This window comes from Copadichromis virginalis, linkage group LG15, assembly GCF_057382275.1.
Source record: "Copadichromis virginalis isolate Kocher_CV1m ecotype Utaka linkage group LG15, C_Virginalis_male_GT1.1, whole genome shotgun sequence".
Classification (NCBI taxonomy): Eukaryota; Metazoa; Chordata; class Actinopteri; order Cichliformes; family Cichlidae; genus Copadichromis; species Copadichromis virginalis.
In genome coordinates this window covers 38,680,059-38,694,020 of record NC_140632.1, presented here as the reverse complement: position 1 = coordinate 38,694,020, position 13,962 = coordinate 38,680,059, and the positions used below count along the sequence as shown (strand labels likewise).

The 13,962-nt window shown below is 38.8% G+C and overlaps 1 protein-coding gene across 2 annotated transcripts; it reads right to left on the bottom strand.

The window, feature by feature from the left end:
- Positions 1-4,972: 4,972 nt before the first annotated feature.
- Positions 4,973-8,445, bottom strand: LOC146692994 (uncharacterized). 2 transcript variants are annotated; one of them, XM_085433290.1, is made up of 7 exons: positions 8,212-8,445; positions 6,839-7,490; positions 6,667-6,727; positions 6,493-6,573; positions 5,352-6,409; positions 5,183-5,243; positions 4,973-5,080 (listed from the first exon to the last, which is right to left on the bottom strand). In XM_085433290.1, the coding sequence occupies exons 1-2, from the start codon at positions 8,285-8,287 to the stop codon at positions 6,883-6,885; spliced, it is 684 nt and encodes a 227-aa protein (XP_085289416.1). In that variant the 5' UTR covers positions 8,288-8,445; the 3' UTR covers positions 4,973-5,080; positions 5,183-5,243; positions 5,352-6,409; positions 6,493-6,573; positions 6,667-6,727; positions 6,839-6,882. The 2 variants fall into 2 exon arrangements, with proteins under 2 accessions (XP_085289416.1, XP_085289417.1); XM_085433291.1 differs by having other exon boundaries at positions 5,183-5,239.
- Between the last annotated feature and the right edge of the window lie 5,517 nt (positions 8,446-13,962).

Genomic DNA, 13,962 nt, shown 5'->3' with positions numbered 1-13,962 from the left:
GCTAACGATATATATATATATATTACAGTATATCTGTATAGTTTGTGTAGTTTATCAACTGACTTTAAAGTATAAATTACGCATGCAACTTGTAAGAAATGGGTATGGTCATATATATGTATGTTTTCAATATAATGTGTATTCTTTATATATATTCAATTCAGTAATACTTTATTAATCCCAGAGGGAAATTAGGTGTTGTTGCAGCTCAGACTAATCAAGTCTTCAAAGAGTTGTTGAAGACCACAATCACTGTGGGAAGGAAGGATCTCTGCCTTGCCTTGAAACGGAAGTCTCTTCTGTGTCAATTTATTCGGGCTTTGTGGCTTCAGTTGAGGTATTATTTCAGCTTTTCTAATGCTAATCAGCTGCTCCAGTTTGTAAACCCACTTGTTCCCATGATTACGCATCATAACTCATCATCATTATTCATCTATGTATTACTCTTATGTATTAGTCATCTATTCGTTGTAATCATCTATCCTTGTTTATTACACAAAACAAATTATATTATCAAACTTCTGGCCACACAGTGCTGATATTCATTGCACATGCCCATATTAACCTTAACCAGAGGGTTTAAAAAAACAACAATGTTTACATACCATATCTGCTTCTGCCGTGGCCTGGTGGACAACAAATTGGTCAAGGGTTCCTCTTTCTTTCACGCCCCTCATATTCATCATGTGCCCACAAGTAGAAGCATGCTGCTTAACGTCAGTCAGTCCACCATGGCAAATGGAAAAAGTGCGCCGGCACAATGTGCAGTGCGCTTTATACGTGTTATCGCGCACTTTTCCCAGCCAGTTGTTTTCATTTTCCCATTCCTCCCTGTATTTTTGCAACCTTTTTTTTTCTTTCTAGGAGGGGAACAAGCACTGTTGTTCAAAGGTGTACTGTCGTCCCAGAGTCGCGCCGCAGTGTCAGTGTTTGTCTCTCTGTTGGCCATGCTGATCATCTGTTGTCTTCCGATATCTTCTCCCCACGCGACCTTTCCTCGACCAATTAGATAAGCGGTAATCTGAATTGTTATACTCGTGCTAAGTGTGCTGTCAGCTCATTGGTATCAGAGCAGGAGAGGGGCTGGGAATTATGTTTTCAAACAAAGCGTTAAATCCATTAACATTTATAGACTTTTTGTGATTCTCACTGTATTACGGGACAAAGTGCGTCCCTTATTAGCTCAATACGGGACGATTCCGTATTTTAAGGGACGGTTGGCAACCCTACCTTTCAGGTAGGTGGACTTCTTAGCAGCGCGCCAGACAGCATCGCGGTAGATCCTGGATGTAAACTGAATGATGATTCCCCTGGGTTGGTTGTTGTTGGACCTCTTGGGACCGATGCGGTGGACGGTGTCAACGACGTCGGGGAATTTATCTTGCATCTCCGGTATGACTGATCTACAGACTTTGATTACCTCCTGCCGCACGTCCTGCTTGTCCCTCTCGGTCAGACCGTAGAGCTTCAGATTCCAACGCCGTGAATAGCTCTCCAGGTGAGAGATGCGCTTTTCCTGTGCTTCAGCGATTGCTTTATATTTTTCGAGCTGTGCCTCAACACTGACAACTCTGCTCTTCATATCATTTAACTCAGCACAGACAGCATCAAATGACTCCTTAACAGCTGTGATATGTTCAGTGTTCTCTTGGACAGCTTTTTTCATCTCGGAGATGGCTATGGAGTTGTCACTCACCATTTTTTCAAGTGTCTGACCTCGAGTTAATCAACATGGTAAGTGATGAGAGCTGGGAGAGAACCGTAGATGTCTCCGTATCCGCAACTTTTCTTAGCTTACCAGCGGGAGAGGCACGTGGAGTGATAGGGAGAGGGGGAAACTCTTCTTCCATCCGTGAATACTGAAGCGGTTCGGAAACTGCCTCCAAATAGTCGTGCATGGAGTCGATGAGAGTATTTTTAGTGTCGGCGGGCATCTCAGTAGCGAGAGAAGACTGAGCAGCTTGGCTAACATTAGCAAGCTTGCTAACGGAGCCGCTGTTAGCATGCAACTTCTTAGATTCGGTCTTTCTCTTCTCGGGTTTGCTCATTTTGGTTCACAAATAGATACCAAAATGAGAAGTAAAAGATGACTATTGCGTAGGCGTAAATAAAGTCTCTGTTCACTGTGTGTAATATATATTTTAAAAAAGGCCAGGTTCGCAGAGCTCAGCGATATGTGACTGCTCAGAGCGCCATCTTGGGCTCCCCCCCCCCCTCGAAGAGTCACGATTGCGTTGACTATCAAAAGTCGACGCGTTGTTTGAAGCTTTGTAAGATCCCAAAAGACGCAGGAATAAGTAGTAGGATTTAAGAGTGTAATAACGGACTGAAACAGAAGATGGCAGCACTACATGTACAAGGATGCCAGCTGCCGTTAAACCCCGAAGAAGAAGAAGTAGCTGTGTCCCAGAATTCATAGCGCAGCCCAGCTCAGTTTCCAACAATGGCGGCAGCTAGTTAGTTTTAATATTACTCTTATTATTCTTTATGGGTCACAAAATAAACGTTTCACATATTTTCAGGCGAGACTGTAGCTGTGTAAACCTCAAATATCTGCTCAGTTTATCAGGACACCACATATTTTCAAAAGCGCTCCGACGTTTTCGGAGACGTCTGTTACCCACTAGCTCGATAGCGAGCCGGGGGCTAGGCTAACTAGAGCTGTGAGAACACCGGACTCCTGGCAAATCGTTTTCAAACCCACCGCAGTCTTTCGCTACTCAGGTTAAACATATATAGGTCACTTAGATAACTTAAAAATGTTATCGTTTGGCTTTTTTTTAGTATTTTATTTGTTCCTGAGTAAATCGGTTTGGCTGAGATTAAAGTTATAGTTTCTGTAAGCAAAGCAAAACTGTTTATGTGAAAAACTGTAAAATATAATTTCCGTGTTCTGTAAAATATAATTTCAGTGTTCTTTTTACATTTCATAAGAGTAAAATCCTTGTAGGAGTAAATGTATCCAAGCTTCTGACAGATGTCACAGATGTTTAACTTATTGTTGTTTACTTGTAGTGTACAATAAATAATCAAAAACACAGGATTATTGTGCAATGCTTCATTACTCATTAATCTTACAAATGTTGAAAGGTAAAAGTGTTCAATAAAATCCTAAATATTGCAAAATGCTGTAAGAACTCTTCTTTTGCTGCTTTAGGACACATCCCATTATATTGACTACTGTACACACACTAGTTAATATTTAAGATACAAAAAATACTGGTTTCTGTGCATGCATCTGCAGTGAAGGTGTGTGTTGTTTTGCCATGCAGCTTTTACTTGCTTAGGCGCAGTCAAGCACTCTTCTTCATTTTGCCTACCATGAAGTCAAGCCAAAAAACAAGAAAAGAAAAACGATTTTTCTGGTATCTGAACTATAACAGTTCCCTGAACTACCTCTGATAGTGTCCTCATCATCATAACATTCCCTTTATTTATGATTAGTTATCTTCATCTTCAGAGGTGTGGGTGACAGTTTTAGTGTTTGCTTTAAATAACAAAAAACAACAAAAACTCAAAACAAAAACTTGAAATATATATATTCTATATACATATATAGAGATGCTCACTCCTGATTGGACACTGAGCTGCACCACCTTCTCCTTCACTCCTCCACCTTGCTGTCCTCTGTGCTCTCTCTCCTCCATCTCCAGGGAATAAATCAGAGTCTGAGCACCAAACCTGTGGACTGTTAATCTGCAGATAAGAAGGAAAACACGCAGAATTCTCATGTTTGCCATTTTTCATACCGTATTATTATAGTATATTAGTTTACCAGTCCAACAGATTTATTTTCCCAAATGGATCATTACAGCTTTTGCCACACTGGTCCACTTGATTGTCAAAGTGTATTAGCTCTTTATTATTTCTTTCTTTTCTTTACCTTGAAATTATTACAATCAGAACGGACAGGACTGGGGATGGGAAAGAGAAAGATGAAGAAAAGAGAAGTTGGGAAGATGCTCAACAGAAGGAGATGGAAAGCAAAAAAATAGGAGAAGAGAGACACAGAGAGAGAAGACACTAAAAATCTGTTTGATCACCTGCTGGAAAAATAAAAACAAGCAAAAAGAGAAAAACACAGTAGCGAAACCACAGCAAAAACCAACATAAGCACAAGTTATAGTAAATGATAAATATCTCCATCTCCCGGAAGGGCCTGATCGAGCCACAGGGGCCATAAACTGACAGTTTATTTATAACTAGAAATAATAAAGCAGTTGACGTGTTTCAGGCTGTGACTTTTAGTATCTGTTGGTACTTCATCACTTTGAATAAGTGTAAGTCAACACCAGGCCGCACTTTCAGTCTTTCCATTAAACAAATGAACAACAATCCATTGTTTTCACCATTAAACAATAAAATATGCTTCTTGACTCCTTGATGCAGGTGCCCACCTACGACCTGGTTTATTAATACTAAGCTAAAGAGGAAAGCAACTCACTGTAGTTCTCACAGCTCAGGACAAGCAGACACCTGATGTTGAGTGACTGAATGGAACTAAAACAAGAATTCATAATTATGTTTGTCTGCCATGAACACGTGATGATAAAACTCTGCATATGCAGTCAGGAGACTGATGACCTGTGAAATGAGCTGTTAGAAATGTGCAGATATGTGTAAACATTGATCAGCATTTAACATCCAGGATGGAGCAAAACTTCTGACCTGCATGTATGAGAACCTTTAATCACATCATCTTTGTAGTGAAATAGCTGATGACTCATTAAACGTTTCCATGTAATTTATCCACAGTGAAAAATATTCACTTTGCTGGATCTGAAAATCACGTGTTCATTTCATTAGACACTAGCAATACCATTAAACTGGACCTTATCATTATCATATAGCACTAAATGTGAAACTGTGTCATATAACAATCTATATATGTAATATGTGTTTGCCTGAATCTTCCAGCACAAACAGAAAGACGAGCTGTTGTCTGAGTATCAACACAAGTACACACCAGAAATCGTTCAGTAAAGACAAATTTAATAAATGAAAGCTGGTGAGAGGGCCTTTGATGTTTCTCTTTGGATCATCCTGTTGTTTGTCTCCCAGTGTCGTTACTGCTCCTCTCCTTTCAAAGACAAACACCAAATAACACCAAATGAGAGTGAATCACTTCAGAAACACTCCTGGTTATTGTGAGCAAACGTCATAACATGATGAATGTATTTACCATTTTACTGAGGGAAAATCTTCTGTGTGGAGTTTCTTCTCATCTTGGCTCTTTTTCCTGACTTTTAGAAACAAGAGGCAGAAAAGAAAGAATAAAAGTTAAAACCTCAACAAGTTTTTTAATGTTTGGGATATTTTACAAACAACCTTAAACACTATTTACTACTTACCACTTTGTTCATTCTTGCTGACGTTCACTCTCCTCATCTTCTCTCTAAAGGACAAATGACAGAAAAGAGGGAATCATTTTAGTAACTTTATCAACCAGGTGAGCAGAATTTTAGATATTTATCAATATTCTGATTAAAAGCAGAGTGAATACTTATCTTTTTACGAGAAAGGGTTCAATCCGTCCTGTCTTAGGTCTTAATGTCACCTTGGCTCCTCTGTTTTCTCTGAAAAACAAAAGACAAATGGGAAGAAAAAAATTAGTAAATGATTTCAGCAACTAGAGGAAGTGTTCACTGAGGAGGAGCTGTCATAATAATATAAAATCAATATATACTTATCTTTTTTTTAATGACAGTTTACAGAGCACGCTGGCTTCGCTCCTCCCTCCGCTCCTCTCTGAAAGTTAACTGGATAAAGGATAATAACAATTAATAACATCATCAAAACAGACAAACCTGAAAGAATTGCTGATCAGAGCTGTGACAGAGTCACAGATTAGTTGGATGTATACTTATCTTTCACAATGAGAGCGTTTGCATAGACGTCTCTTCAGGTCTTTTTATTGTTTTCTCTCTGGAGAGGAAAGTGATGAGACTGATGAGGAAATACCAAATACAAAGACTGACAAAGGGAACTGAAAAAGTCTAACCAAAACCTATACTGGGGGAAAACTGTAGGAAACAGAACTACTGAGGCAAGGAAACACGAGGGGACGGAGACTAACACTCTGACAAGGGACAAAGGGAGACTGACACAATATTTACACACAGGAGGCTGATTATGGGAACTAAGGACACATAGAAACACAGCTGAACCGAATAAGAAATGAACAACAAGTCGAAACAAACTCTAATGACAGTTCAACCAGTTTCTAAACACAACAAATAACTTTCAGGATGTTTCAACAATGTGTAAAATGAGTTCTTATCTTTTTTTGTGAGAGGGCCTTCAATGTTTCTCTTTGGATCATCCTTCCATCCATTTCTTCTGCTTAACCATTGGAGCCATCCCAGCTGTTATGGGGCCAGAGGCGGGGGTATAACCTGGACAGGTCAGTCTAACACAGAGAAACAGACAACCATTCACACTCACATTCAACCTAACTGCATCTCTCTGGACTGTGGGATGAAGCTGGAGTACCTGGAGGGAACCACAAAGGCGCCAGGACTGTCTTGCTCTCAGATGACGCCCGTTCACGCTGCTCTGAAGACCCTCAGTTGTCTTTGGATCAAATAACACCAAATGAGAGTGAATCACTTCAGAAACACTCCTGGTTATTGTGAGCAAACGTCATAACAAGATGAATATATTCACCATTTTACTGAGGGAAAATCTTCTGTGTGGTGTTTCTTCGCAGCGTGACTCTTTTGCCTGACTTTTAGAAACAAGAGGCAGAAAAGAAAGAATAAAAGTTAAAACCTCGACGATTTTCAAATATTTTAGGACATTCTTTTAGAAACAACCTTAAGCACTATTTACTACTTACCACTTTGTTCAGGCTTGCTGACGTTCGACATGCTTCACTGTATATTATAATCTCAAGCGCTTCCTTGCTTGAGTCGGGCTCCGGATGCTGCTCTCTTCCTCCGCCTTCCTCTTAGCACGCTTTGCCGACATATTTAGAAAACGGCAGAGCACCGAAGTGAGAACTCTGCCGTCCGCGCTGTAGTCTGTTACTCTCCAGCGGTTCTTCATCTCAGTGTCCTCTGTTTGGTAAACAGTGGAGATGACTCTGGTGACGGGGAGGCCGTCGACAGTCAGGGTGCGGACACAGTTCCTCCGATCTGCCTTCAGCACAGCAAGATCTGCTTTCTCTGGAAGAACTGGAGTCAGGAAGCGTGGATGAGAGCTGGAGCCCGCAGGCGGCAGCATCATGCCAGCTGGTGAGTCCGTAGGAGGAGAAGGAGTGGTGTTCTCTCTCTGGCTCTGCCTCACATTGACAAATGGTGTCGTCACCAGGTCCCGGTGGAACCATCCTTTAAAAGGTATGCAAGGAAAGTCCTTGGACCCAGTCACCAGGTTATGGTAAAGAGTGAGGACCAGGTGAGGCATGGAGTTCAGATGCCTCCTGCTCAGTTCACGGTTCCTCAAGTTAGTGACGACCATCTGAGGTGCAGTGACTGGACTCACCAGATCAGCTACGAGAAAGCAAAGCGTGCGTCTACGTTAATCATGTGATCACACAAATTAAAGCCTGAATTTAAATTGTCCAGACATGGCTTTACATCATCATAAGCTCTTCCACACACAAACAGTAAGAAGCTCCCAGCAGAACTCATTGTTTATGAAAGCCTTCACATTTTTCACCTGGTAAAAGTTTCCATGTGGTGTAAGGCTGCTTGGATTTTCACTGAGGTTTTAATACGCATTCACATTAAGGAGTAATATCTTCATATTAGTTGAGCATCGATATTTTGAGGATAAAGCAGCTACATTTAGGTGAGAAACCTCCCACCTCCTTATTGCAGGCACACACTGTTTCAATCTCAAACTCATCCTGCGACTCTGTGAACTTTTAAAACTCCAGCTTCTCCAGCTTTACACATTCACAATCTATGAAACGTTCACGTATAACTCAGCGCCAGCGGCCCAAACATGTCAACTCAAACCCTCTACATGCAAAAACGGCCGCGCGCTGACGTCAGCGTCCTCCAACGCCTTAAGTCGTTAGCAATTAAAAAAAAACATGGCGCCATCTTTATAGCGTACTGGCACATGTTAAAATTGATGTTACTCAAGTATGAAACATCTCATCCTAAATGTTAACACTCATGAAGTCCTACTTCCAAACAATAAAAGACAAAAATCGAAGTTGTATTTGTTTGCTAGCACTCTGACATATTAGCCTGCTGTACTCACCATAGCGTTGATCTAACACCTCCTCAATGAAAAGGGAGAGCAGGTGCGTCTCGCGACTCAAGTTTGAAGAAGTCATTTTGCAAATCCTTCTTGAAGATTTTCAAACGTTAGCTGTAGCTTGAAAAATCCGAGTTTTCACAGCACTAGTGGGAAAAAGCTCCTGTTTGCGCTCAAACGTGAAACCCGAATTCCACTTTTGCCTCCTGCTTTTATACCTGCACTCAAACACGTCATCATCACCATGACACCCAGTGTCACCGAAAATCAATTTTATTTATTTAAAATAAAGTTCGTCTAATTATCATAGTTTTTAAAATATATATATATTTCTCATTTTATTTTACTGTTTTATTCATCCTTTTTAAAAAATATATTGCCAAACTTTGTCGTTTTAATTCTTTAAAAAAATCATTAATTCACCAGTTTACAAAAATGAAGATCGATATCTGAAATTTAAATGAATAAATAAATAATTACAATTGATAATGGGTTTTTAGCATTAAAGAATAGTTTTTCAGTGCGCTTTAAATGTTATCAGAGCCGATGTTGTGCCAAAAAGTGATCGCAGTCCAAAAAGTGATTTACGGTATTGAAACGTTTGTTTGTGTCATGACATTTGTAAACAGTTGATGTTTAAGGTGCAGTTCATGTGGAAGCCAGAGGAGGGTGGTGTTGTGCGCATAATACAAAGTGATGGCGAAACCTAAAAGACGGTGTCATGTCTGCTCCCTGAAGCAATCTCATAACAGTTTCAATCTATTTCAAGCCAGTTAGCACATTTCTGTTATGAAGTGCAATCATTTTTTGGCAGTAAACTTAAATCCTTTTATTATGAATATCACATTCTCAGATTTTCAAGAGAGACCAGACCAATAGGGCAGCAGAAATCACAAAAATAAATAAATAAATAACAGTTTTATAAAGATTAAAACAGTAAAAAAATGACTGGAATGATTATGATGTATAACACAGAATATGTACAATAACAGAGTTATAAACACACCTAGAACACACGTGATACTTTTATTTCATCTATAACCTCTGTGCAAATTTTGTTGACTGCAAAGTGTTTATGAATATGTTTTTAAAAGCTGGTTATCTGACTGTCAGTTAATAGCAATTAAAAAGGTGGTGTTATACATGCCCTCACAGCACCGGCACATCAATCCTCCTGTTTTCACCTTGTCACCTTCATTAAGCTGCTCTCTTACTACAGAAGGCCCACCGCATGCATGGGGGGGAGAGGGGGGGGGATACCGTGGGCCAGGGCTGTGGCATCTAATGTCTGGTTGTCAGTGTCCTTTGGAAAAGCAAGTGATTGTCCTCAAATCAGATGTCCCAGCAGATTGATCTAGTTTGCCATGCTGGCAAAAGACCAATACACCAAGACAAACAGCCATTTATGCTTTTTACACAGACAGCCCATTTTTTTTTCTATTTAACTAGAAGAATTGTTGTACCACACATTAAAGTTTCAAATCAGTGAAAAAGCAATCGTGCCAAAGAAATGTCATGTGTTTGTTTAAGATGACTGCAATTATGGTATTAACAGAAAACACACATCTCTGTCTCTTTTCTTTTCTGTTTAGTGTTTCACTTACCTTCTAAACTCAACAAGTACTTGCACAATCCTGAGGTTTTTAGAAAAGAACATCTCAGATTAAATAAGGAGGAGATACAGACGTTAAAACTAACTGTTAGGTATTTTAGTACCATGGTAGCATTTACTGGATATTGTTTTATAGTGACATTATGCAGGAAAACTCTGTCATTCAATAAGGCCCCTTTGTTTTAGTTATTTTTCTCTTTGACCCAAGAATTGATGTGTGAGAATCACAGGCTGGTACAAGGTTGAAATACCACAGAGATCACTCCCTCAGCTACATTAGTTTCTTAATCTTTTAGACGCCTGTTGAAGGCCAAATGGTTTGTTTCAGATTTCACTAATGTAAGAACTCTTCGTTTTGTGCCTTGAAAATATGTCGCTGAGATAATCACAATTGTAGCTGAACTAATAAACTACACAAAGGATGCTTCTTCACCCAAGGGCAGGAAGACGCTGCCTTATCTTGGTCTGTACTGGTTTAAACTGATAATCTGCTGTCTCATGAATTTTACCCTCTATATAAACTGTTGTACTTGTGAATAAAGTTGAGTCACTTTGGGAAGACAATCTAAAGCAGTCTCTGTTTTCTTGTTCTCCCAAGCTGCTCCCGAGCTGCTCGTACTAACACGCTGAATGGCATGCTTGAATATTACTTGAGAATATATTTGACTGTGTTACAGACTAAGGGACATTCTCTGCTGATAGGTGAAGGTACATTCTCTGCTGATAGACGTCCACGCCTCGGAGGAAGCCGATCCACGGAGTAGGCCCTGGAAACATTACTATGATACAAAACAATATTAATGAAGTTGTTAAAAGTGGTACTTCTTACACACACACACACACACACACACACACACACACACACACACACACACACACACACACACACACACACACACACACACACACACACACACACACGGCTCATTACAAGTGTTTAAAAGTTTGAGTTGTCTGAAAAACTAAAGAAAGAAAAAGACAAAAATGTTACAATACAAAAGTTGGAACTTTATTAACACACAGAAATACAAACTGATGGGTTGATAAATATCAAGAAGACAGTACATTTCACATAAAGACTGTGCATCATTTTAAGATGAAAAAATGCAATATGGGGTCAGCCAGAGGATTAATAATCAAAACTAAGGGATTCTGATATTAATACTGCACCGCCTCCAATCTCACTATAAGTTACATCTGTTGAACTGACTTCTTGCTAGCATTTCCAAGGAAGTCAAGATGAAAAAAATAAAACCTAAAAACAGAGGGTCCAATACATTTAACAGGAATTTGTCAAAAAGAACAACAAAAGTACTGACGGTTAATTTTTTATTTTTGACCCTGTAACTCAGTTATTAGTTTGAAAATAAACGTTTGTATGTCTTCAAAAAATACTGTAAAGCTTTTGACTCTTAGGGAGTCAGGAGCTACATGACAGATGTTATTTTGAATGACTTGGATATTTGCTGTTTACCAACCGTAAGTCTGCACAACAGAAATATTGTTCTGAAACACATTAAAATACACAAGTGAAAGATGATATCTGTAATTAGAGCTGCCACGATTAGTCGAAGACTCACGATTTGTTATTTTATTTTTTTTAAACTTTATTTATCACATTTTAAACATACAGTCAAGTAAAACAGGGATCACATAAAAGATGCCTTTGTGGTAGTACAATGAGGAACAGAAAGAGTGACAAGGACAGTGAGACAAAAGTGAGTACAAAAAATAAAATAAACTAAGGGGAACATAAATAAACAAAAGTTTGCAAGAGCCAAAATCAAGTTAGCAGTTTCAATCGGATATAGATGTTAACAGTCTTGAGAGCCTTAGTGTTTTTTGATGAGGAGATTGTCCTTATATATTGTGCAAGTTCCATTTTTAATCCAAGAAGTTCAGGCTTTCTGCCGAGGACTTTGCTTTTGTGTATATGAAATTTTGCCAAAAATAAAACCAAATTTATAAAGAAGAAAGCATCATTGTCCTTGTCTTTAAAATTATAATAGCCAAAGATAACATCCTTATAGTATAGTTGAAGATTAGGGAGAACAAAGTCAGTAATAAACTTGTGGAAATCCTTCCAGAATTTACACGTAAATTTACATGACCAAAACAGATGAGAAACTGTTTCAGGTTGCTCTTGACAGAAGGTACAATGTACATTTATTTCAGCCATAAATTTGGACAAATATTGTTTGGTAGGGTAAAACTTATGAATCGACTTAAAGGAAATCTCTTTAATTTTGTTTGTTAAGAAAAACCTTTGTGGTCAAGTCCAAACTTTTTTCCATTCAATATCTGTTACAAAATTGGCCCAATAAAATATGGCTGATGGAACAGAGACCATTGCATCCTGAAAGAGAGATCTTATTTTGGTATTTATAGACTTATGAGAGGAAGAGCAAACATTGCCAAGAGAAGAATGTAACACATCCGGGGGAGTGACCTGTAGTGGAGCACTGTGGGAGCATCTGTGTAACATGGACAGACCAGATGGGATGGCATCGAACACTATTGAGAATTCTTTAGGCGTTATCGGTACATCTCCTGAGGAACTCAGAGTAATTATATAAGAGTCCATCTTCTCTATATAACTGACTAACCAAGATTATTCCATTATTAAACCAGTTATTTAAAAAAAAGTTTTATTTTTATAAATAATATTGCAGTTATTCCAAATAAAACAGTTTTGTGGAGAGAAATTGTGTTTGTAAATCAGCGCCCATGCCAAAAGAATTTGTTGATGAAAGTGAGAAAGTTTCAGTGGTATTTTTGGAATACTGTAATTGCAGAGCAGTAGGAAGTTAAGGCCGCCTAAATTAGAGAACACATGATGTGAGATAAAGTTCCAGATAGAAGTGGGATTTCTTAAATACTTTTTAATCCAGTTTATTTTAAAGGTGTTGTTAAGAGCACCGAAATCAATAAAATTTATACCTCCTTTATCATATGAATTTAAAGCTACTGATTTACGCAAGTAGTGAGTTTTATTTTTCCATAAAAAATTGTATAATAATTTGTTAATTGACTTACAGGTTGTATTATCAACATGTAGTGACTGGGCAGCATAGGTTAGACAGGAGATACCTTCAGCCTTCGATAGCAGAACTCTACCCTTCAATGACAGGTCTCGCTGTAGCCAATGATTAAAGATTTTTTGGGATTTATCTATAATAGGAATGAAGTTTGTGGAGCATCTGGATTGCTCATTTTTTATTATTTGAATTCCAAGGTATCTTACAGAGTTTCTTACAGGTATTCCATGAATTGAAGTTGCTAAACAACTTTTAACTGGTAAAAGTTCACATTTATGCAGGTTGAGTGAAAGTCCGGAGGCTTTAGAGAATGGCTGTATATTGTTAATGGCCACTGAAACTTGCGAGGCGTCTCTGAGGAAGAGAGCTGTATCGTCTGCCAGCTGACTTATGAGTATTTCTCTGTTAGCAATGACCAGGCCTTTTAAAGAACTGAGTTTAATGTGCGAATTAAGGAGTTGCACAGAAAGAAGGAATAAATATACGGATAGGGGGCAACCCTGCCTCACTCCACGCTTTAGAGAGAATCTTGGGGAAATACCAGTGGCAAGCTTTATGGAGCTGTTACTATTGGAATACAGTGTCCGAACGGCATTACAGAAGGACTGACCAAACCCAAATTTATTTAAAGCAGTAAAAATAAACTCATGCTCTAAGGAGTCGAACGCCTTGTAGAAATCTAAAAAAAGAATAAGACTATCATCCTGTACAAGTTCTGGGTAATCTATTATGTCTAAAATTAATCTTATGTTGTTTGAGATATGACGATTCTGCATGAAACCAGACTGACTCTCATCAATAACTTGATCTAATACAGGTTTCATTCTATTAGCCAGAATTTGTGCCAATATCTTATAATCATTATTCAGTAAAGAGATTGGTCGCCAATTGTCTAAGAGCAAAGGATCCTTTCCTGGTTTTGGAATGAGGGTGATCAAACCTTGACCAACGATGACCAACAGCCTTCGGTGGAGGCACAGTCATCAGCCATGGTTGGAGATATTTCAATGGAGATGGAGCGACGTTCGCTTTGCTATGCCCGGAATCTTGACAGATACAAGGAACATGGCATGCCATGGTTGGTCGATGTACTGAAAAGGCTTC

Bases quoted from the DNA above. Each gene is read 5' to 3' on its own strand.
- LOC146692994 (XM_085433290.1), bottom strand. From the start codon at position 8,287: ATGACTTCTTCAAACTTGAGTCGCGAGACGCACCTGCTCTCCCTTTTC. The intron at 7,491-8,211 runs GTGAGTACAGCA...GCTTTCTCGTAG, and splicing joins GGTGTTAGATCAACGCTATG to CTGATCTGGTGAGTCCAGTC.